This window comes from Rhinopithecus roxellana, chromosome 18 (assembly GCF_007565055.1).
Source record: "Rhinopithecus roxellana isolate Shanxi Qingling chromosome 18, ASM756505v1, whole genome shotgun sequence".
In the NCBI taxonomy this organism is placed as follows: domain Eukaryota; kingdom Metazoa; phylum Chordata; class Mammalia; order Primates; family Cercopithecidae; genus Rhinopithecus; species Rhinopithecus roxellana.
The window spans coordinates 26,607,935-26,633,758 of record NC_044566.1 but is presented as its reverse complement, the minus strand read 5'-3'; the positions used below and the strand labels follow the sequence as shown (position 1 = coordinate 26,633,758).

Here is a 25,824-nt window from a genome sequence, read left to right as displayed (position 1 = left end):
AAGCTGACTTTCTCCCCTTATTTTAGAAGCAGCTTAAAGGCAGCTGGGGGTTATAAACGCTCAGTTATCTCAAAGTAAATCTTCTCAATGTCTCTAATATTTTCTCCCTACAGTCATTTAAAAAAATGCATCATACCTGACACTGGGTAAATTTCACAGGTATAGACACGCAACAACCTCAGACAACAGGTACCCACAAAGCGCAGTCTCTCTAAATCTAGAAGTGTAGCTGTGAACTGGAATCCTTTTAATCCTCGAAGTTCTTCAACTCCTAAGACTAAGGTGGTCCAGCTCCAGTGAAGAATACTCAACAATGACTCAAAACATTCCTAATCCAGAATATGAAAAAACAGACAACAATTAATTCTAAGGATACCAGAAACTGAATCAAATGGAAAGGCAATGGCAGATAACTTCAAAACTTTCTCTTGAATTTTTTTACTGAGGTTTTACTTGAATTTTTTTTACTGAGCCCAAGACACTTTTATAGTTCATTTACTAAACTACCCTTAACAGGAACTTTGTTACAAAAAAGGTAAAGTAGTTAAGCATTTATAAAAACAACATTCTTCAATATTTACCTATTTAAAAATAAATGTTTCAGTTTTCCTGCTATCAAGCTATCTAGCTTATCATATAAACAAGAGAAAAATAAGAAACACTTATAAAACAATGCATGTTTACTTGACAGAAAAATAAAGCTTTTTACAGTCACTGTAGTAAAAAATAAAAGAGTTTTAGTGTTAAATATATTGACACTATCAAATAACTTATTTTATGTCTACATATTAAAATTTGCAATACAAACTATAGTCAATTATTGTTAAATACATTCACAGAAGATAAAAATTGACTAGAAAATACTAAAAAATTCCTATTTTGATTATTTAAAATTCTAGCATATGAGTTTAAGATGGTAGATTTTCTTTGCAGTTCTAGCTAGTCTTCTGGTTTTATCATGGTTACATGATGACAGATACTATCTGAATCTCAAAGCAGAGCACTTATTGCCCCATTCCCACCAAATCCCAGACCTCCTGAAAATGAGTTTATATATTCAATTTTATTTTATTTTATTTATTTTCTGTGAGACAGAGTCCTCCTCTATCACCCAGGCTGGAATGCAGTGGTGTGATCATGGGTCACTGCAACCTCAACCTCCTGGACTCAAGCTATCCTCCCACCACCTCAGCCTCCCAAGCAGCTGGGACTACAGGTGTGCACCACCATACCCAGCTAATTTTTAAGTTTTTGGTAGATAGGGGTTTCACTATATTGCACTGGCTAGTCTTGAACTCCTGAGCTCAAGCAATCCTCCTGCCTCGGCCTCCAAAAGTGCTGGGATTATAGATGTGAGCCAATGTGCTCAGCTCTATAGTTTACTTTTTAAATAAATGACTGAAAAAGTTTTGTATATAAAGTCTGCAATTACCTAATGGCCACAAAACCACTTAGACATAAATACAAAGGCGTTACCAAGCACAGAAAATGAGATCACTAGAGAAAGCATAACAGAGTCAAAGATCCTTATTTGAATCAAAAGATACCAAACTCAATACTAACAGGATGTAAAGTTACCAAGAAGCCAAAGTTCTCATAGTCTCTTATTCAAAGCACAAGCTCTACAAACTGCCATGGCTCTTTTGGAAGGTCAACTTTGAGACGATATACCAAAATTTAAATGGGCACATTTCCAGTAGGAGTATGCACATAAGCACACAAGTATTTAAAGATACATGTGAATAGATGCTCATGAAGCAAGATGAAACAGTAAAAAATGAGAATCAAAGTGGTTCTTTGATAGGAATCAGGGTGAATAAATTAGACTAATACTATTCTATGGGATACTATGCAAACGGAAAAGATTGAGAGAGCCAAATGTACTGCCAGGGAAGGATGTCCATGATATATAATATGAAATTTTCTAAAAAAGATGAAAACTGTAAGTATCATGAGAAACAAACAAGCATGTTGTAGAGCATCCTGTATTTGATACACACTAATAAGTTTGTTTGCATATAAAAATGGTCTGGGAAAATATACGCCAAAATGTAAATAGTAGATATATATGGTGATAATGGGAATGGGGGAAAAAACTTTCATATACTTTTAGCATACTTTTATCTCATTCCTACCAGGAATATATATTCACTTCGTGGGTTAAAAAATAAATTTAAAAGGGAAAGAAACATTCTTCCTATGCATTTTACTAATATGAAAGACTACTAGCTACATTAATAAATCACATTCAGATGGTATCTTACAGTTCCAAAAACATCTTATACCCCTTATCTCATTAGAAATTCAAAATGCTATGATGTAATTTACTTAGGTAACGTACATAAGAATCCTGAATTAATACATGAGAGATCTAGACCTTAATTTAAACTTCCATTTATTTACATCATGCTGACTTTCCATTCTGCACCGTTAACCTCAATGGCATTGTGCTTCTTCAAGTGTACAATGGGGATGGCAAGTGGTTCAACAAACTTCCTACTTAGATATGCAACTCTTCCACCTAGTTCCTCAAGTAGTAGTAATGCTTTTTTGGGTCAGCACCATCCTCAACTTTTCCTTCATTTTCTAATTCATTCAGCATATGCAATCATACGTGATTTATTAGAAAAGCAACCAGTTATTTATTTCAAAAACAGCAAGGCCAATTCATCCAGTCATGTTAAAATCACAGGCAACACCTCCATTTTTCTATGATTTAAAGTATACATTATCTGTGGTCTAGAATATAAATGCTAATACAAAACCAAATCTGAGTTTATAAATCTAGCCTGAGATAAACTTAGAATAGCAGCTAAACTCTAAACATCAAAATGTATCTGAGGACTGAAGAGAAAAGCTGAAATAAAAAAAAATGGCTTACCACTGAGACAGTTCTTGCAAAAGACCTCTTTAAAATGTGTACAGGTTCACTGGTTTGCTGTTTGCCTTTCGAAGCACTGCCATCACTGGTTGGAAGTCTAAAGGTAGTAGACACACATAAAATTATGTTAGAAAGTCCAATGTCATTTTTTCCTTTTAAAGTATATTATACATTTTTGAATGGGAAAATAAATTATATATTTAAATTTTTTTGCCAGGTAAAATGCCAATACAGGGCTTTTTTGAAACATTTTTCCAAGCTAAACAAGGCTTTTAGCATATGGGCACTTCCTTTAAATCCTACCTTCGCAAGACTGAGTAGTAGAGGCTCTTTCCTCTTATTAGAGAACATATATAACATATAACTTGTATTCTCTAGTAATGCTACTATTAATGCTGTTATTTAAAAGTTTTTCAACCAGTGAGTACCTGGGAGTAGTCCAATCCAACATGTTATGTTTGTAAAGCTACATATTACAAACAGTAACTATAATAGATTGCACATTGCATAAAAACCAAACAAACAAAAATCGCTTTTGGGGAAAAATAAGGTTTACATCCATTTGAATTCTTTATTCTGACAGTATTGCAGTAGTCTAGAAATAAATAAGACACACACATAGGCATATGCCTTTATACACGTTTAAATTATTGTAAGTTAAAATTTTTACATAATGTTAAAATATAGTAAATACTTTTATATGAGCAAGTTATTATTTGGTATTTCAGCTAAAGGTGAAAATTTACCAACAGTAGGGAATTTTTCAACTCATTTTATCAATCTTATAAGACTACAATATATCAACCAGGCCTGCATCTACAGTCCTCCCCATCTTCCTTGGAATCTCACTTCTCTAAGACAAATTTTATTCTTTTATAACATTCGAAATTAAAGAAAATCAATGGATAGATTTTTTTTTTAAGTCAGTAAAATATTGTTATTGGTATAATACAGATAATCTGAGTAATCAGGCAAAGTTTAAAATTAAGCCTGTGTGGAAAATGTTTAAAAACATACAAAATATTAACTGTTTTTCTTAAATATATTTATAGTTCTACTGGCATATTATAATTGTTGAATGCTTCAAATAATTTCTCCCTATTATGCCACATATTTTGTAATGATTCTACTTCATTATAGCAAAATAATAAACCATACTAATTCAGTATAAATATGCTAAATACCTGTATAATAACTGAGGTATCTGACCAGCATTAACATCTGTACCATTATTTGATTTCTTTGAACTCTTGAACTGGAAAACAACCCTAAAAAGAGAAAACAATGACACCAAAAACAACATGATCATCACAGGAAATAAGAAATTTAAGAAACATATTTTCAAATCTTATGTCAATGAAAATGATTCACTCTTTTAAATAAAGAAAAGCAAAAAGGTATTTTCTAGATTTTCATTCTAGCTCTGAATGGGTTAGTCAGTAAAACGAAAGAACTGAACCCGTTTAGGACTTCTAAATGAGTAGCTGTCCTGTCCCTCCTAGCTCTCCAACTCAGCTTTAACCACAGCAGGAAACTTCTAAAATTTCTGCTTACAAGTAGTAGTATAATATCTGCTTGACTAGCTGCATGATAAGCTTTAGCCTCGGTGTGCCATGACATCCCAAGTCTGAATGAATAGTCTAAGAAAATCATACAGTCCAGGGTCAAAGTAGTCTCTTAGTTCTAAATACATTCTTAAGTTGAAGGGATGCACACAACAGATGTGATGTTTCCACAGTAGTCTCCTTGAATATTCAGCAACAGGAAATTCACCTCACAAATAAGTCTATTTCTTTTTTGGTCAGCTTTGTTATGAACTGACCTGCACTGAAATATATACTGTTATATAACTTCAACCGATTTCAAATAGTTTATGCTCAGGAGTAATCAAGAATAAATTGAATTTATCTTACAAATGATAGTCCTTTAGAATACATAAATCACAGTAATAGAATATTTGAAATGTTGGATTTAGAGTCAACAGGTTACAGGTCTGAACGTGGTTTCAACTGCAAGTCTCTCAGGAAATAGCAAGTAATTTCACCTTTTTTATTTCTGTAGTCCCTGGAGTATAAAATGGGGCTAATAACTGCTTCACAAAGCTATTGAGGGCATCAAATCAGATAAAACATAAGAAAGTATAAACTGAAAAGTACTCTATACAATGAAAGTTATTTTAAAACAGCAAAATTTTCCCTATATTTTATTAAAATAACACACATTGCTGAAGCTTTGAAATTTTAAACTGCTTTCTCATGCATTATCAAATTTAGTATCACATATCTACTTCTTTTTTATGGTTCCAAACTCCTCATTATCCTTGTCACCTTCCTCTATATAATTTCTAATTTGGTAATCAAGCTCATAAACAATGTAATAACCAGAAATATATACAAATACCATCTGACAGGAGCAAAGCACAGTGGTCTTATTATTTCCTTGTTCTGTCTAGACCTTAACTTGGCATGAGGTTACATGAATTTAATTTTTAGCAGTTACATCATGCTCTAGTCTTCCTAAGCTTTTGAATCCTGCTGAAAGTCCTCTGAGGTTTCAAAACAATATTCCTCTAACAAAAATAAGAATTGCTTAAGTAACACTTGGGCATTTACTTACCCATCATCTGTGGTAATAGACGCCTGTCCATGAGATCCACAGTCACTGCTGGGTCCTGACACTCGGGCCCATGCTACATACCACCAACCAGCTTGCAGGAGAACAGGCTCATCAAACATCATTGCGTATTTTTCTCTGAGAAAAAATTAGTGAGTCAAAGACAGTATTTTTTTTACTTCTCTGTCACATATATTTATTTTTTCAAAATCCCTTATGAAGAAAAACATGAAACTAACTGTATTACAAAATTCTTATCAAACAACATTAAAAACACTCTAAGAAGTCTGGACAAGAACGTAAGCCAAGTATAGTCATTTGTGTTATGGTGATAGAATTACATTTCTTCCTCCTCTTGTTGAATTCTACAATATCCTTAAATGTTATAAAACTTTCATATTACAATAAGATAGAATGTTTTAAACTAATGTTAAAAAACATGCAAATTTTGCTAGAAAATAAAAATCTGAACTTTAGTTTTAAAGCTCATTCATTCAGTTAAATAGTTTTGAGAGGCAGAATATTAAGAAAATGGCCCTGGAGTCAGGTGGCCTGGGTTCAAGGCCCAGCTCTGTGACCTGCTAGCAGGGCAACACAGGGCAAGTTACTCTATCCTCTCAGTACCTTAGCTTCTTCACCTGAAAACTGGGGTGAAAATAATATCTAGCTCATAGGGTTGTCCTGAAGATAATGAAAAGTCAGATAGGTGTTTGCAGTCTGTCACATAATATCTATACAAACATTATTAATTTAGAAGAAGAAAAAAAGACAATAAATAAGGGCATCTTCTAAAGGCTATCAACAAGTTACAAAGTACTAGGTAACAGAGTGGAAATAATGCTTATTGGTTGTAGCTGGAATTGAAAGAAGAATAAAGGGCATTTAAAGAAACAAGAGAATGTCATGAAAAAATCTGTAGAGGTATGGAAGTACAAAAGAGGTCAGGAAATGGCAAGGTGTTCATTATTAATTTCATTAATGCATTAAGATAGCTATAGAAGAGTAGCGGTAGAAAGTCAAAAAAGATGCTGGATATTATGGAAATCCTTTAATGCTCCCAATGCCTTAGGAGTCTGGGCTTTGTACATGAGCTAATGAAGAAATCCTAGATGATTCTCTGTAAATGAAACTGTGCTTTACATTTTCGACTCAAATTCATATGGTCAAAAACAAATGGTAGCCAGGCACAGTGGCTCATTCCTGTAATCCCAGCACTTTGGGAGGCCGAGGCAGGAGGATCACTTGAGGTCAGGAGTTCAAGGCCAGCCTGGCCAACATGGTGAAACCACATCTCTACTAAAAATACAAACATTAGCCGGGCTTGGTGGCATGCACCTGTAGTGCCAGCTACTCAGGAGGCTGAGGCATGAGAATCGCTTAAACCTGCAAGGCAGAGGCTGCAGTGAGCTGAGATCACACCACTGCACTCCAGCCTAGGCCACGGAGTGAGACTCTGTCTCAAAAATAAAAAATAAGCAAATAAATAAATAAATACAGCAAATGTCAATGGTACCTTAAGGCTTTGCTGAAAATTAATCAATTAGCTTTCTTAGATTTTTCCCTAATATTCATTTGCATAAAACACTAAAGGTTACTAAAAAAAACTTGTGATACTAGTTAATGCCTAAGAAATAGTCAAAATTTTCTTTAGATTTACTCTTTCATTTTCAAAAGTATTTCTATTTTGTACAAGCAAAGTCAGTATCTTACGATCATCCTTGTTTCTGAAAATATATATTTTCACTAGCAAAAAAACTTACAAGGTTTTAACATAGTTATTGGTGGGAAACATAGCACACTATTACTACTATGAAGCTCAGTTTATAATTTTTCTTATCATAATATTCCCTGCTTCAAACCAGGGAATACTGCTCATAACACAATGTTGAGATAATTCTTAGGATTACATAAAGAGGACTGATAAAGTGTAAGTATCCTCCTACTTAATGAAGCTTCATAAATAAACATACTAATTTTTATAAACTCCCAAAAGGTTTCAGTAAAGCTGCTCACCTCCCCAAGTGTGTTATTATCAAGTATATTCTACCAGCATGATGTCAGAGTACATGCGTAATCTGAATTATGGCCAAATATGACCACTTAACACTAATTACTTATTGCCTGTAATGCTAGGAGTAATAAATAACTGTATTATTATTAGAACACTAACACACTAGGTATTCCGTAAGAGATGCATGAAAATAAAGGTGTGTAAAATATATGCATATTTCCCTTTTTATCTTCAATATTGAAACAACTGAATTAACTTGTGAAATAAATTTATGAAGTGTATTATTAGTTTTAATTCAGTATTTTTGAAAGCAATACTTACATTGCTTAATACATAATTTAATTTCTCAAGCATTTGATATTCATAGATTTAAAACTTCCTTTTAAAGTATGTTTATTCATTTATAATATATTTTTAATATTAAGTATGCAAGAGTTACAATGAATAATGCACAAATTATTTACCTAGCAGCACAGTCATAAGCCAATACATCAGTCTCTGCAAGAAGGTCACCATCAGTTTCATGATCTCCTCCATCAGGACCCAATTCAAACAGCTAAGGAAAGGAGAAAGATAATCATTTATATAAATCAGCTATACAAATCTGATAAACAATGTGTTCATAATGTTGTGCATGATCAATGTTTGCTGGACCATATCAAATGTAAAAATCAGAGTACCTGCTTTTTTAACATTATGTGAAATACACAAACACATGTATTTAAATTAAGAAACAAGGTTTTATGGCCTACATTAATCTCTGTTTTCCTAATTTATATATTTATCTACTTACATCAAATGCTCTAAATAGTTCTATACAAGTTTTGTACATGACATAAGCATCTGAAAAAGGTGAGAGTACTCAACCAAAAAATTTTAGCTAAGTGAGTTTCTCACTAGGTGAGATTCTACCTCATTTAGAATGAGGTAGCTTCATCACTTACTAGCTGTGAGATCCTGGGACCTAGTTTCCTCATCCATAAAAGGTGGGTGGATACTAACAGTTACCATCTCACAGTACTTTTAAAAATTCAGTGAATACTGTAGAATTCTTTAAAAAATAAATAAAAAAGGGTAGAAAAATATTAGCTACACAGAGATAAGAGCAATGTAAGAATCCTTAAAAACAATAGGTAACAAAATATAGTTCGAAGTAATATGGCGTGAGAAAAAGATAGATAAAAAGCATGAAAAAAATGACTCTTAAAAAAGAGGGGAAGATCCTCTGGGTAAGAAAAAAAAAAAAAACAGAAAAAATATCCAATAGAAAAAGGTTACGAAATTAAGTGAAAATAAGAATTACGAGGAAGAGGCCTTTCTTCTCAATAATTACGGCAGGTGAATTGCAAGAGAGGCAGATAAAGATTAAAATGCAAAATTATATGCTAATGACTTAGAAATCTTTCTCCAGCTCAGCTCTTACTCTCAACAGTCATTGGATTCCCCTCATCCTACTAGTTCTATACCTTCCTCCTGCCTTCTCTGTTCTGGTTAATGGTACTTTCATTCACCTAGTCTCTCAGATAAAAAGTCTGAAATAGGCCGGACCTGGTGGCTCACGCCTGTAATCCCAGCACTTTGGGAGGCTCAGGCAGGCAGATCATACGAGGTCACGAGTTTGACACCAGCCTGGTCAACATGGTGAAACTCCGTCTCTACTAAAAATACACAAATTAGCTGAGTGTGGTGGCACATGCCTGTAGTCCCAGCTACTCAGGAAGCTGAGGCAGGAGAATTCCTTGAACCCAGGAGGCAGAGGCTCCATGCAGTGAGCCAAGATGGCATCACTGCACTCCAGTGTGGGCTACCAAAGAGACTCTGTCTTAAAACAAAATAGTCTGAAATAATCCTTTTTCCACATTTCTCTGCCATTACTGCATCTATTCTCTTACTGGTACCAAAGCTTGTCAGTTCAGCCATATCCCCTATTGCTGGCTGGAATATTTCAACAACTATTTAGTCTTATCTCCATTCTTTTCTTCTTCTAACCCATTTTCCACAAAGTTGAGGATTTTTGCAATTGTTTCATGACCCTTAGTACCCTTATAAAAATATCTTATCAGAATACTTTCTTAATCTAAAATTATTCCTTGGTTTCTCATCTCCTCCACAGCATGATATGAAGGTTCTTAATAATTTATCCCTAACCCGACTCCTGTATTTACATTCAACAAATATTTTTGAACACATACTGTATGCCAAGCACAGTTCTGGAAATTGGGCATAAAGGGGCAAACAATACGAACAAAGAATTTAGGGCTATTGGGAGTAAGTCTATGGTTGGGAATTGAATTTACAGTTTTAAATAGGCTTACCAGGGAATGAAGCTCTGAAGGTGATGGGAAAGTAGGCTATGTAGGTGCTGAAGTGAAGAGAGCTGTAGTTAAGAGGAAACAGCAAGTGAAGAGGTACTGAGATTTGACTGTGCCTGGAATGTCTGAGGAACAATAAGCAGGCAGGTGTCACCAGATTAGAGTGAAACAACTAGTGGAACAAAAGGTCAGAGAGGTGATGACAGCCAGTTCTGATGGGGACTTTGTAGGTCCTTCTAAGGCCTTTGGTTCTCATTCTAACATAGGAAGACACTACAGGATTCTAAAGAGATAGTGACGCAATCTGTTGTACATTTTAAGAGAATCACTCTGCCATACTGAGAACAGAATAAATGGGGTGAGGGCAGACACAGAACACAAGTTGGGAGGCTACTGTAATAATTCAGATGAGAATAGCTGTGGCATGACCCAACCTGATACCAGTGGCAGTTTTCAGAAGTGGTTAGATTCTGGATTTATTTTGAAAGTGGAACCGACAATATTTGCTGCCAAAGGGATGTGTGTAGAAGAAAGAGTGGAATCAAGGATGACTCCAAGATTTTTGGCCTGAGGAAACAGAAGAATGAAGTTAACTCCATGCTGAGTCAGTTACCTGGGATGGGGAAGAACATGAGGATAGCAGGTTTAGGCAGATCATCAGAAGCACAGTACTGAATACGTTACCTCCAAAATGCCTATCAGACAGTCACGTGGAGACACAGAGTAAGCTGTTGTACATATTGGTTTAAAGGTCAGAGAAGAGGTCTGCAAGTTTAAAAGTCATCAGAGATAAATGTCCATGAGGCTAGACCACTATGAGGAAGAGAATATTTTTAAAAGATGTCGAAAACTGAGTTCTTGGCACTCCAACATTTACAGGTCAGGAAGATGATGAGCAACCAGCAGGAGACTAAGAAAAGCAGTCAGTGGGACAAAAGGAAAATGAAGTGTGGTGTCCTGGGAACAAGGGAAGAAAGTATTTCAAAGAAGAGCTCAATTGGGTTAAATTCAGCTGACTGGTTTAGTAAGATGAGAGCTGAGGCTTGACTACCGAATTTAGCAATATGAAAGTCATCAGTGTCCTTGATAAGAGCAATGTCAGTGGTGGGGGCGAAAATCTGACTGGAGTAGGTTCAAGTAGGAATGGTGAGAGAGAGAATGGAGACAGAAAATATAGAAAGAATATGTACAGAGACTAGCTAGGGGGATAGTCCAAGACAAATACCTTTGCCTAGGGTAGTGGTAGAAGTGTTTTTTTTTGTGGGGAAGATAGAGATATAGGAGGCCTATCAAGAAAAATGTCTAGGTTTCTGGCCTATGTATCAAGCATATGGAGGATGGTACTAATCATGAGAGAGAGAGAGATCAGTGGAAGAGCAAGAATTCAGTTGAGATATTATGACTGATAACTGATGTGCCTTTAACATATTTATATGAAAATGCATCAAAGAAGTCTGAAATGGAGATACAAATTTGGGGATTATGGTATGCTGATGGCTATTAAAACTTTGGGCTTAAAAGAGAATACATATGAGAATATGTGAAGAAAGAGGGCCTAGGGCTGGGTCTTTGAGGAACTCCTACATTCAGTGTCCAGGTGGAAGGGAATGAACCACAAAGAGATAGAAGAAACAACTAGAGGTATGAAAACAAAACAAAAAAATAAAGAAGGGCTTAACTAATGTATACATTACAGAGAGGTAAAGTGAGGGGGAAAAAAGACTGACTACTGTTGAAAGGCCTTAGTCCACTCACTGGATAATTGAATACAAAAGGCAAGATCATTTCCAGAGGACAGGAGGAGTGAGGTAGAATTTGAGTTTGAAAAAGAAAAATAAGGCCAATATAAAAACAACATATATGGAAGGCCTCTATAATTCTACATACCACAGTGTTTGAAGATAAGGTCCACTATGTTGTTCACTATTGCGAAAATAAAAAATCTCTTAGAGCTAGAAAAAATACATCCTCCTGATGAGCTTATTAGACGTTGTCAAGTAGAACGACATAATACATTGAGGTTGCTTCTCTAACGTGAGGATGAATCAAGACATCCTAAAATAACCACCTTAAAGCAGCTGCACTGAAAAGAGCCAAACTACTGTTTTTCTTATTATCAAAATACATGTCCTACAAGAGTTCTTAATCATTATTCTATCACTATACTCCATATACCTACAGGAGCTTTAAATTTTTACTTTATTCATTCTTACATTATCTACTTTTTTAGCATATGTATTCCAACTATAACCAGAAATAAGCAAATACTTCTTTAAGTTTGTCAGTTCTAGTTGAGCCTCCATGGGGGAATGTCCTTGGAAACCACCATCATGAAGAAGAGTGTTAACATATTGGTATCATTTTTAGATATTATTGAGAGAACTAAGAAAATACCTCCTGAACAGACGACATTTAATCGAGTTTTTTTGGGAAGCCTGCTATTGAAATCCAGGCAGAAACTAGTTTTTTCTTTCACTTTTAGAACAAAATCAGGTAATTTGAGAAGCAGAACCTTCAAGCTATTAGTGGATATTCAAAGAATGAACATATACTTTGTTTAGGATGATTGTTGGCCCTTTTGGACACGAACAGGTGTAGTGAACATATGACTCTTGATGATTTTTAGTTTGCCTATCACATGGAATCCTCCCCTAACACTATCTCTCACTCATACATGGTCTCCACTCCTGGGGTGAAGATGTCTGTTTACATAGTATTTGGCACTAAAAATGCTCAAAACATTTAGCTACATCAAAATGTCCCTAAACAGTTGTGCCTCCTCTGTCATTAAAATGGCTATAAGAAAGTAGCCACATAAACAGGTGCTGGTATTGCTAGGCCAGCAGAAGTTCCATACAAAGGACTGAGATATAGCCTTTTTTCAGTAGTAAATCGTTGAAAAATAATTTTCTTTTCTTCTCTTCTTACAGAATTTTGATTTTTAATGAATTACTAATGTAGTATTACTGTATTCGATTTTAGCAATGTTTTCTCTATCCCTTTTAAAAAAGAAGCATTAAAAACAACAAAATAAACCAAGTTAAAAAGGAAAAAATAATAAAATAATAAATTAAGTACAAATCAGTATCTTCAAACAAAAAAGGGCAACACTGTTGATGAACTTTACCTTAATTTTAGCAGTATATTCTCCTCTACCTCCAAACAGACCAAGACCACCAAGTAAAATATCAGTGTCGGCACTGAAACGTATAGCTTCTACTGAATGAGCAGAATAACCCCAGCCTCCTCCATGACCTAGAACATATAAATCATAATCTATATTTTAAAAGATTCATATATATTTCAGTTGTAAGACAATATTTCCTAAACCTAAGTATACATACTTTCAAACCTGTTTACCACACTATAATCTTCTTTAGAATAAACCTTCATTACTGCTTGAGTCTCTTCCTCTGTACTTGCAACACCCATTTTTAAGTCCTGCATAGCTGCCAAGGTATCAAGACAACCTAAAAATAAATAAACAAAATTTAATTCCTTGAAATCAAAATGTCCTATGGTATTGATGACATTAAATGCTATAGGGGATAAATTAAAATAAATAATTTTCTTCATTTAATGGAAGAATGCTTAAAACCAATACAAATTCTCCCTTGTCTGATTAATGATCATATTTAAACATGCCATATGACAACATTTTACAGAAAACTGGATCTCTGAAAAGTTGAAATCACTTAACCTTTGAATTCTTACAAGGTTATTCCTTTTATGAAACTCTCCAAATTAGTTTGATTTTTAAAGTACTACTTGAGGAAGACACATTAGTGTCACACAACCTTAATCAATGCTAGTTTGGGTGTCTACAATGGAAACCAAAATGAAATTTGAGAAAAAAGAAACAAAGAGTTCCATTTATGATCTAGTAATTACACTTAGGAATATGATTTCACAACTGCAAGTGCTAGAGTCTTAAAATGAGTCTTTTTAAGGATCATTTTTAAAAGCAACAAAACACATAGTTATGTAGAGTGATATAAAGTTTCCAGCTACAAAGTAAGTATGCTGCAAAAACATTTTATCTTATCTTTAAAAGTTAATACATTCAAGTTGAGCAAAAACATTATTTTTAAGGGTCTACCTCTGGGAAAATTAAACAAATGCGCATACATAAATCTTTGATGGTGTTAGTACAGGTCTCAGGTATTGTTTTTTGTGGAATTAGCCTCTTAGAGGATTTAACTTATTTTTTATATTATTATTATTTAACAAACAAGACAGAATTACATATAAATTTAAATACTCTAAAAAAACCCCTGGACAGCACACATTTATGTGAATTAATGGTACATCAAATGGCAACCCTACCTAAAATGTGCAAAGCTGCATGAGATCGGGTAGTGAGGGCCCTTGATCCTGTTGGCAAGGCAAGTTCAGGACTTAGAATACTACATCTGGACTGCATGTCTGCTGCAGAGGGAAGCCTGGCATCAGCAACCACTGCATTGTAACACCACAGCTCTCTAGTATTTGGTCGAAACCTTTAAAGAAAAAGAATAATTACAGCTCCTCCATGTGGTTTTGTTTTAAAAAAAATTCCTAAAACATAACTGATGATACAAAGAGAATAAATAATACAGTCAGTTCAAAGAGGACAAATATAGCTCATTATCTTATGGATCTAAGCTAAACATATAAAAAAACTACATCACTAAACATGAAATAATTTGAACACAGTAATGTAGATTATAATACTTAAAAAATACAGCAACTGACTGTATACTTAAAGTTTTGATGCATACATATAAATATGAAACTCAACAAATACCCCATTAAAACAGTTTAAAGACAAAGGACAAGTTGAAGAAAAATGTGAAATGTACATGGAGACAAAGCTACAATATCCTCAACGTATAAGAGCTAGAAACAATCAATCCATAGCAAAAATGGGCAAGGACATGGAATGCTATCCACAGAAAGGAAGCACAGATAGAATGGATGTAGATGTTCAACCATATGAACAAACAGCAAAAACCAATAAAAACTTAGGAACCCACAACATCCTCATCATCCCATTTCTCTTATCTCTTTTGTAACAAAAACTTCAAAAAGCTATCTCCACTTCCCGACCTCTTTTAGGGGTTGGGAAGTGAGGGATGCAAGCTGTTGTTTAATAAATACAGAGTTTCAGTTTTCCGAGAAAAAAAAGTTCTGATGATCTATTTCACAATAACATAAATACACTAAACACTACTGACTGCAGACTTTCAAAATGATTAAGATGGTAAATTTTACATTGTATTTTTACCACAATTAAAAATTTTTTAATTATTTTTCAAAAGCACTTAAAATAGCCTTTGGGGGAAAATAAATTATATCATGGTAGCTTCTATAATTAGTAGCATTAGTATTATTGCATTATTGCTTTTGGGAAGTCTTGTTGATCTCATTGTTCAGGTGATCATTCTTTTCTCTCTAGTTGCTTTTAAGATTTTCTCTTGGTCTTCAGTGTTCAACAGTTTCATTAACTCTCTTGATGGTAAATAATGGAAACACATAGTTTCTAATATCCATGGATTAAAATCTCCTTTTGGTTCTGGAAAATTCATGGTAAGGGACAAGAAGAGACTAGAAATTATCTGCACCCCCCACCAAGCCCCACCCACTCCAGATGAATGCATATTTGACTGCTTCCTCTACTCTATGTTTACTTTAACTCCAAATACAAAATTCACTGTTTCCTCTACCCCTTCCTTTTCATGTGCAACATGTGGATTCAGTAAGCCTAATCAAAACCTTACAAGAATGTGACCACATCCTCTAATTTTTTCTTTTCCCTTTCTCCTCCTGCTCGCTTTTCCTCTTTAAATGCTGATGCCCTCAAACCTCTTCAGAAAAAGTACAGGGCACAGATCTCTGTGGCTTGTCTTTTCTTCCCAGGCATCTTCTCAACCTTGGCAAAATAAACTTCTAAAGTGATTGAGACTTACTTCAGTCATTTCACAATTCTGTGAGCCTATCTTTTAACTCAGCAATTCTAAAAGCTAGCTTACGGAAATACTCCCACATGTGTATAAAACTCTGTATGTAGATAACTGTGTACTTGTTCACTGTAGCATTGTAGGTAATATTGTAATATTAAAAAAATCTAAAATGTTCACTGATGGGCAAACAGTTAAGTATATTTGGTCTATCCAGACTATAGAATTCCACAATTTTAATAATGAAGCTGTTTTTGAAATACTGACTTGGAAAGATCTCAACATTATTTTTGAGCAAAAATCTAAAGTAGGAATGTTTTTATTTACATAAAAAGAAAAATACATGCATTTTAAAAGGTGGCAGATAGCATAAATCAAACTTCATACTTGTGATCCACAGAGAAGGCTAGTGGGATCTGGTATGGGAAAAGAAACAGATATAGAGTATGACCATCCTTTTTCCTATATGTATTTTTGCTTTTTTTTTTTTTTTAAATAACACAAATTCACATATTATTTGTGTAAATCTGTATGTGGGAAATAAAATAGGTATTCTTAACATTTATCTGCTCTTTATAGACGTTTCAAATTACTCAGGCAAAGTTTGCTCCTGAAGAATATAAAAGGAAGCAGATGCAGGCCAGAAGGAAAGTAAGCTAATATTGGATGTGCAATGCATATGATAATTGTAAAGTATAAGTGCCCCACTGAAAAACACAAAAGACACAAAGCAGCCAGAAGTCAGGATAACAGAAATTCTGATCCTGATTTAAAGAAAAATACCTCTCAGCTGTTTTACCAAAACATCTCTTAATCTTTGTTTTCCAGCAATGGAGAAACTGATCAAGGAGCTGGCGAGGCATTTGACATCATCTGTCCCATTGCTACCACCATAAGTGAAAAAGACAAGGTTTGACCAGCTAAATATCATACTTCAGAGTTCTGTTAAGACCCCAGGGAAATGGTTCTATTTCAAGTAAGTTTTTGCCATTAGACTTAGTTACACCATTATTGCTAACTTAGTGAACGCATCCAGAAACAGATTCCATACTGCCAATTTTTATTTTTGTTTTGTTAATTCCAATTTTCTTCTTTTAAAAATAAAACATGTAAAAACTACAAAACAATAAAACATCAATTTACACCTAAGTCCAAACCAGAGCCGGCTCTTTGGTAACTAAGTCTCTTGAACACTGACTTCTAATCAGTAAGTAACTGCAGCCAATTCTATCTTTACATCTATTCTCCTCTTTATCCCCTCCATCCTATCCCACTGTGACCACTCTAACTTTGGTTCTTAATACCTCATGTCTGCCTAAGAATGATCACAAAAGACCACTCACCCATAGTCTCTTGTTATTTCATCTACCCTGCACCATGCTGCCAGGGAGATGTAATTGATTTGAGATGTACTCAACTCAATACTGGCCACTATGCCTTCTCATAAAATGCCCAAATAAGACAGTAAGCTGGCCAGCAACCTGGGAAGTGCAGCAGTCTCTTCACTCTGAATGCAAGCCTCATGATTAATCTCTATTTTGGAACAAGGAAGAAAACTACCAAGGAGTTGGCAGGCATTTGAGATAGTCTATCCCATTGCTACCATGTAGCCTCTCAGAACTTGGCTGTCTGATGAGAATGCAAGCAGGCATGGGTAGAAGAAGGAAGACAGTGAAAAAGTTTCCTTACTCTCCTCACTCACACCACTTCAACCTTTCAACTCACTGGAATCTTGCCTACTAAAGCCGGTTGCAAAAGGAAAGAAGTGCTCAGCCCTGTGATGAGACACTGTGGTGATGGCAGGGTACACCTCCTATTAGTATCCAAAGCTAGCAACCCTAAGAAGGGTAACTTACTTATTCATTTATGTATATAAAGCACCACAATAAATTTTAAACACATGCAATTCTTGAGTCTCTTTTGTGCCCTATTTATCTCTACCTTATAATAATTCCCAGAGTGCATATAATCCTGTATATTTCTCTACCAGTAAGAGTATTTTTAATGCACATTTCTAAAGGGCAAGCTCAATTATCTTCTTTGTTCTTTATTGTCTTTAGCATAATTTCCTCCTCATAGTAATAATTATGAGAACAAAAAATAGAATGAATTATATACAATATAAACAGAATTGATGACAGACTAAAAATAACAACAGAACACTCAACAGTAAAATTAATAATTATAATGATAATAGCAAACACTTCTATGGCACCTACTATGCACTGTGTAGTACTAACATCCCCATGTCATAAATGAGAAAACTGAGGCACACAGTCAAAATTTCTCCAGGGTGACACAAAAAGCAAGTTGTGGAGCTGGGATAAACCTAGGTAGTGTTGCTCAAAATGCATGCTCTTAGCCACTATGCTATACTATAAAGGTCCCTGTGAATCACTGAGACAGAATTGCAGTTATTAGATAAACAGGAGAGTACTCATGTGTGAAAAGTCCACCTATAAATAAAGTTTATATTACCATAAGAGTATAACTGCATCAAAACTTATTTATTACTGTTTTATAAACTGAGATGCTTACCTCCAAATTACATCATATACAGGATCAAGACACACACCAAATCCTTGCAGATCCTCTTGTTCTGAGTCATTAAAAGTTTTACAACTCCCATCCACTTTGTTTATCAGAAGGCATTTAAATGGAGGAGGTTCTGATATAGAAGCAGGTACTAAGCCTTAAGAAAAAAACACTTACATATAATTTTAATATATATTACCTTTTTTAATTCCCCAAAACCCATAAAGTAAGTAATATTACCTCCATTTCTCAGATGAATAAGTGGAGAATGAAAGAGGCTAAGTAATTAAAAAATCTTTAAGTAGGAGAATTAGGAGTAAAACCTCAACATGTTTAAATCCACAACACATGCTCCTAATCTCTTGCTATACGACTCTATTATATAATTATTCACAGTATCATGGACACAGTATAGATTGATACGTTGGTCTTCGTGAAACTTCAAAGTTTGATTTATATAACCTCCCATAAAAATTAATTTCTAACATTTATTTAGCAAGAAACAATAGATAAAAATCTCTTACTCCAATATGGATTTTATCCTACTAGAATTTAGTTTATAGTTAGTTCTACTACTGTCTAGCTCACAAATACTGTGGTTTCCAGATCTCCCAATTATTCCATTCTTTCAGCACACAGACACATATAAATACAGACATTTATAGGCTTTGTTTAAATTTCTTTGACCAGAAAGAAAACAAAAAGCTATAAAAGTATATTTCATTATAGGGAAAGATAAACCATTTACTATCAATCAAGAAGAGTTTGGAAGGGGCATTTGTTTATTTTTGGTATTACCTATTATGTGTTTACTGGCAAAAATTTCTGATGTAGCAAGTACATGAGAATTAATAAGTGCTTCATCAATTCGTAAAAAAGTCTGGTCCCCACTTGCACCTATCCAAGTAGCTTTTCTTCCATATTTTGATCCAATGTTAGGCATGGGAGCTGGTTTTGCATTCCAATATGGCACATCCAAAAGTGGTCTGCCCAGTTGTCCTTTCTAAAAGATTAAATAAACCGTATTAAAAATATTGCTGTGTAAACAATCTAATTTTCATAAAGTTAAGGAGGCAGTAGATAAAAATCACTCTGTGAAAACTTATTTTTTACCAATTGTTAGTTTGGGTTTTTAAAATAAATACCATATATAAGAAATTTGGACCAAACATGTATAAAGTAATAAAATAATTTCTATTATTCCTGTAAAGTCTTATAAAGTGCATTATTTAAAAAAAAAAAAAAAAGCTTGAAATATTTTCCACACAAGAAGTATCTCCAAAATACTTTGTCTTCACCTACATTTAAATGAAAAGTATGATAAATATACACAATATGTTAAAATATTAGTATTCCAAATTATTCATTTAAAAAGTCACTTTGACATTATAAGTTGATAGTATAAAAGAAAGTCACTATTGAACTCATATAACCTGAGAATATTCAAGTAAAAAGACCAAAATAAATACTGGAACTGTGAATACAATTAGAAAAATATGTAATGTTGTTTTCACATGGTATGTCCCTAAGTTATTTCATTTATGTTTTAAAACAAACAGCACAACCAATGGCAAAGTATCATGTTTTAAGTAAATAACTATTAACCACTTTAAAAGTATGGCTGTCTATAGGGACCTGGTCAGGTAGGAGTTTAATTTAAAAAGTAATAGGAAGTTTCTCACTAGTAAGCCTGTAGCTGAAAAAGAATAAAAGAATGATGACATCAACTCAGTAGACATTCCTCCACCCCTGGCTCAGGACCTCTCTCCCCCCACAGCATTCTGGAACAAGGGAGCCTGGAGCACTGCAAACACTCTGGTCACGTTCTCATCCAACCACCAGGTAGCACAGCAAGAAAACATAACCACAAACTAACTGTGGAAGTAACTGAGCTTCAATCCCTGGATAGAACCAGGAAAGGAAACTTGGCAAGCATGTGATTAGAGAAGCAGCCAAAACATTCAACATTTATTTCTCACCCTCTTTTAAAATCTGTCCTTATTTTTTGACAAAGAAAAATAAGAGAGCATAAAAATGTAAACAGAGGCCAGGTGCTGTGGCTCATGCCTGTAATCCCAGCACTTTGGAAGGCCAAGGTGGGAGGATCACTTGAGGTCAGGTGTTTGAGACCAGCCTGGCCAACATGGGAAACCTCATCTCTACTAAAAATACAAAAATTAGCTGGGTGTGGTGGTGCACGCCTGTAATCCCAGCTACTTGGGAGGCTGAGGCATAAGAATCACTTGAATCTGGGAGCCAGAGGTTGCAGTGAGCTGAGATCATCACGCCACTACACGCTAGCCTGGACGACAGAGTGAGACTCTGTCTTATTAAAAAAAAAAAAAAAAAGTAAATAGTGAGCAAAATATATCACATTCAGGGATATATTCTGCTTTTGGAGGAAAAATAAATTCTTTTCTTTTTCATTGATCTTTTTCATTGACTATTGAAATAAATATGTATTCCCTTACTACCAACTAACATGAAGAAAAGCAGTCCAAAAATGTGTTAGATATCTGCACAACCCTGTAAAGACTCAGAATGTGGTTACAAATAAGCTACATTTAAATTCATAAAAGCTCACAACTAGGACGGCTGCGACTGGAGGACAATGACTGTCTGGCTTCAAATCTTATCACTTACATAACCACCTCAAAAGACACAAAAACATGCTGTGCAAACAAATCTACAGGTGACTCAAACCTTCAGCAGTATAAGGAGACAGCGGGTGTCATGATCTCTATGTTTCCTGTAAGCAGAAGCCAAATTCCAAGAGTTCTCTCTACCCACCTGCTACTGCAAACCTGAGGATGTACAGAGCATGAAAGGGGAAGTTCTTAAGAAGAACAGAGAGGCGTGTGGAGAAGTTAGAAAAAGCACAGGGAAACACATCCCTCCAAAGAGAAAGTTAACCTTCAATGCCAGAATACTAAATATGGATCCAAAATTTAAGGATCAGAGCACCAACTAAAGGCAAAGGAACTTGAAAGTAAGCAGGACCATTCCTCACTCATCAGACTGGCACAAATTAAAGGTACCACAACACATTCTGCTGGCAATTCTCTGGAAAACAGGCAATCTTATACACTGTTAGTGTGAAAGCAAAATACAGGAGAATTGTTAATATCTCACAAAACTACATAGGCATTAACCCTCAACCCAGTAATCTCACTTCTAGGAATTTATCTCAAAGATACATCTCGAACAATATTCATTACTATCATTGCAAAGTATTGGAAGCCATGTAAATATACAAACGTAAGAAACTGAATGAATAAACTATCATATATACACACAATGGAGTATTTGATGGAGGTAAAAAAAAATGAAGAGCTTTATGAACTGATATGGAGTGATTTCTAGGAGATATACTGAAGCGAAAGAGCAAAGTGCAAAAGAGCACATACAGACTATTACCTTTAAAAAATGAGAAAGGGGAAATACATATATTTATGTACAGTCACATGTCACTTAATGACAGGGATATGTTCTGAAATACGTGTCATTAGGTGATTCTGTGATTGTGCGAACATCAGAGTGGACTTACACAAACCTAGACGGTATAGTCTACTACACACTCAGGCGATATGGTGTAGCCTGTTGCTCCTAGGCTACCAACCTGTACAGCATGCTGGTGTACTAAACACTGTAGGTAATGTAACCCATTAGTATTTCTGCATGTAAACACAGAAAAGGTATAGTCAAAGTACTTATTATAATCTTATGGGAACACCTTAGCATATGCATGCAGTCCATCACTGACCAAAATACTGCTATGCAGTGCATAACTGTGTATACACATACATACACATATAGATATACATAGGTAAAACAGTGTGTGTGCATGCTTATGTATCTTCACCAGAAGAAACACAAGAAGAATAAACTGTAAAACAATGACATTCATTACCTCCAAGTGTGGAGTGAAAGGTGTGGGGAGGCAGGAATGTCAAGGATACGGGAGGAAGTGACACCTCTGAGTATACAATTTTTGTATAACTTAACTTTTAGCAACATATAAATGTTCTATATATTTAAAAAAGGAAATAAAATTCAATCAAAGGAAAGAGTGAGGGGAATCTTAAACTGAAACAAATGAGCCCCACTCTATTCCAAAGGAATCAGTTTCCACTAAAAGGTAGTGAGAGAGAGAATCCAGGCCATACATAGACAGTGCTTGACTATACACCTTCAGACTTGGGTGGGGAGCAGGTGGGAGGGGAAGGCGCAAGAATGACCTTTCAGTGAATTTGTTTTTTTGAACTTGTACAGGCAAAGCAAATGTAAAACTATTTTAAACATATCTGGGGACTAAGTGAGAAATAAACATATTGATATTGTTGAGAGGAAAGATTCTTACTGAGGAAGAAAAAACATAAATATAGAACAGGACAGGTAAGAAAGAACCTTGTGGGAATGGATTGGAAGCAGAAGTCACAGTGTGGGCTTGTTTCTCTTTCTTTCTTTGAGACAGGATCTTGCTCTGCTGTCCAGGTTGGAGGGTAATGGTGGAATCACGGCTCTCGCTACAGCCTCAACCTCCACGGTTCAAGTGATCCTCCTACCTCAGCCTCCTGAGCAGCTAGGACCACTGGCATGTGCCACCACACCCAGCTAATTTTTTTTTTTAATAAAGATGGGATCTCACTATGTTGCCCAGGCTGGTCTCAAACTCCTGGGCTTGAGTGATCCTCCTGCACTCGCCTGCCAAAGTGCTGGGATTACAGGTAGCAGCCACCACGCCTGGCCTATGATTTCTAAAATACATCCATATATGTGGACATATAAATATATGTGTACTGGAGATCCAAAGACGTCCTGTAGCAATGAACACATCTAGCACCCAGTTGGTGTCTAATACTATTCCCCACCAAAAAGAATCAGGGTGCTCGGAGAAATGGCTGATTCTAGGACTGATACAGGGCCTGTACAACTGAACAACTTGTTATGCTGGAATGAAAGGAAGTGCCCCCAAAAATGAAGGGGTATGTCACAAGCATACAGGAGCCAGCATGAAGAGCCCCCTCCGGCCAAATCTGAGATAATCTAAGCACCCAAATAATTAAAGATGATAATGAAGAAAATACAAATACCTGAATCTATATCAATAGTAAGTAGAAACACAAGTAAACAGGAAAGGAGGGCTCTTGCTTAGAGTAAAATGCGAAGTACCTACTGGAGTAGAAAAAAATCACCATTTTTTATTTTTATTTTATTTTATTTATTTATTTTTTTATTATACTTTAAGTTCTAGGGTACATGTGCATAATGTGCAGGTTTGTTACATATGTATACTTGTGCCATGTTGGTGTGCTGCACCCATCAACTAGTCAGCACCCATCAATTCATCATTTATATCAGGTGTAACTCCCAATGCAATCCTTCCCCCCACCCCCATGATAGGCCCCAGTGTGTGATGTTCCCCTTCCCGAGTCCAAGTGATCTCATTGTTCAGTTCCCACCTATGAGTGAGAACATGCAGAATCACCATTTTTTAAACATTATAGTAAAGACTAGCTCAGGAAAGAATGATCAATGGATGCTAAATCTAGGGAGAAATTTTGATGAGAAGCAGGAATCTTAAGAGTGTCAACCTACAGGCTGCTTATAGTTTCAAAGAAGAAACAGTATAGAAATCAGACATTTGATCAGGTGATCAAAATGTATATAATCAAGGAGGAACAGATGGATATTCTGAGCCTCCAGATGTGATGCAGTGAGGCAAACACAACATCACTTACAGAGTATCTTGGCCTGGGTGCACAACCTGCATCTAAACATGAGGACATATTAGAGAAACAAAAATGAGGAGGATTCTATTTTTTAAAACAGTACTATACACTCATCAAAAATGTCAATGTCATAATAGACAATACACAGCTGTGGAAATGTTACAGATTAAAGGAGACTAGAGACACACAATAGGCAAACATAATGCCTGATCCTAGATTGGAGGGGAAAGAAATGACAAAAAATAATTATTAGGTTAATTCACAAAATACAAACTAAAGTATGTAGGAGGTAACGGGCCACAATGTACACAAGACATTCTTAAAGGATTTGATAAAAAAAAGTTTTATATACATACACACACATCTGTGCATATACACACACTATGTATGTGAGAGAGAGAACAGGCACATGTACAATAATAAGGCAAATGCTGGATCAAAATGTTAACAACAAGTGAATCTGGTTAAAGACAATTAACCAGATATTCTATGCACTGTTCTTAGTTGTGCAACCTTTCTGTAAGCTTGAAACCATTTCCAAATAAAATATTTTAAGTACATGTTTACAGTTTTTTAAAAATCAGAAGCTGTAAATGTCATCCCAGACACTTAAGTTCGAGAGTTCTTAGTAATTATCCACGTCAGAAATGGTACAAGTGTATTAGCACAGTCTCGCAAAGATTTTTCTTGATATCTACTATGCCCAAACTACACAAAATTCTTAGAGCATTTCCACTCTTTAAGTTGTGGTGCAGAGAGAGGGAGAGAATGCCCACAAGCGCCTATGCAACAGACAGGCAGATAGACTCAGAGGGTTGAAAAGGAAAAAGGAAAGTATAATTTTAAACAAATCGAACAAATAAAACTAGGCTTTTAAAAGGTTACAAAATAGCATAGTTCTATATGTTGAGAAAAATTCATCTCTACCAGTTAGATGAGAAACAACTTTTCATATGACAGAATTAGCTCTACTGAATGCTTAAAGGACTTTAATCTGAAATAAACATGTCCAATTCTAACAAAGCTGTTAAATTCAATAAATTCTAATGCTGAGCTAGAGAGGAAAATTACTTCAAAGAATATCATTCAAGTTTTGTGTGTGTTGTGGATGAAGGCATGAAATATGCATATGTAACAATTATAAGAATTGCACTGGAACCAGAAAAAAATAGCTAATATAGACAAATTATGAGGCAATGATATAATGCAATATTGTTAATGTTTTAAAAATTCCTTACAGAAAAACTTCCAAATGTGAAGACCTGTCCATCCATTAAAAGTACTGCCGTATGGTTGCTGCCTGCAGTGACTTGTGTGCTAGGACCTGGCAATGCTTGAACAAGAGTGGGACATCCCCTAGGTTAAAAAAAAAAAAAAAAGTAAGTCAATTTCTTACAAAACTCAACTAAAATAAAAACAATAAGTAAACAATGCAATAAGGAGCAGAAAAGATAAAAGGCACTAATAAGAATATTCAGTAAACATTTAAGTGCTAAACACCTATCTCCATTCCAGGTACTAGGTAAACAAAGATGAAAAAAACAGTTGCTGACTTTAAGGAGATCATCAAAAAGATCTTCTAAATGTAATTACCCTAATTATAGACACATACTTTTTAATATTTCTGAAAAACTGGTGCTACATTTATTTTTAATCTGGTACTCTGTATACTGACTGGCCTGTTAGAGATCTTTATAAATATCTATTGGATGAAATAAAAATCATGTAATGCCTTCACAGAAATTCAATCCAGGAAATAGACAAAAATGTTATGATCCTCTTTTCTAACTTTTATCACTAA

General features: G+C 35.0%; 1 protein-coding gene across 14 annotated transcripts in view; it reads right to left on the bottom strand.

The window, feature by feature from the left end:
- MYCBP2 (MYC binding protein 2) overlaps positions 1-25,824 on the bottom strand; it is a 292,153-nt gene that overhangs the window by 142,635 nt on the left and 123,694 nt on the right. For all 14 annotated transcript variants that reach the window (XM_010374615.2, XM_030921889.1, XM_030921891.1 and 11 more), the window contains 11 exons: positions 25,262-25,379; positions 19,090-19,294; positions 18,295-18,448; positions 14,144-14,316; positions 13,162-13,287; positions 12,945-13,072; positions 7,970-8,061; positions 5,498-5,632; positions 4,066-4,149; positions 2,882-2,978; positions 137-329 (listed from right to left, as the gene is read on the bottom strand). In XM_010374615.2, the coding sequence (XP_010372917.1) occupies positions 137-329; positions 2,882-2,978; positions 4,066-4,149; positions 5,498-5,632; positions 7,970-8,061; positions 12,945-13,072; positions 13,162-13,287; positions 14,144-14,316; positions 18,295-18,448; positions 19,090-19,294; positions 25,262-25,379 (1,505 nt within the window). The remainder of the gene's footprint in view (positions 1-136; positions 330-2,881; positions 2,979-4,065; positions 4,150-5,497; positions 5,633-7,969; positions 8,062-12,944; positions 13,073-13,161; positions 13,288-14,143; positions 14,317-18,294; positions 18,449-19,089; positions 19,295-25,261; positions 25,380-25,824) is intronic.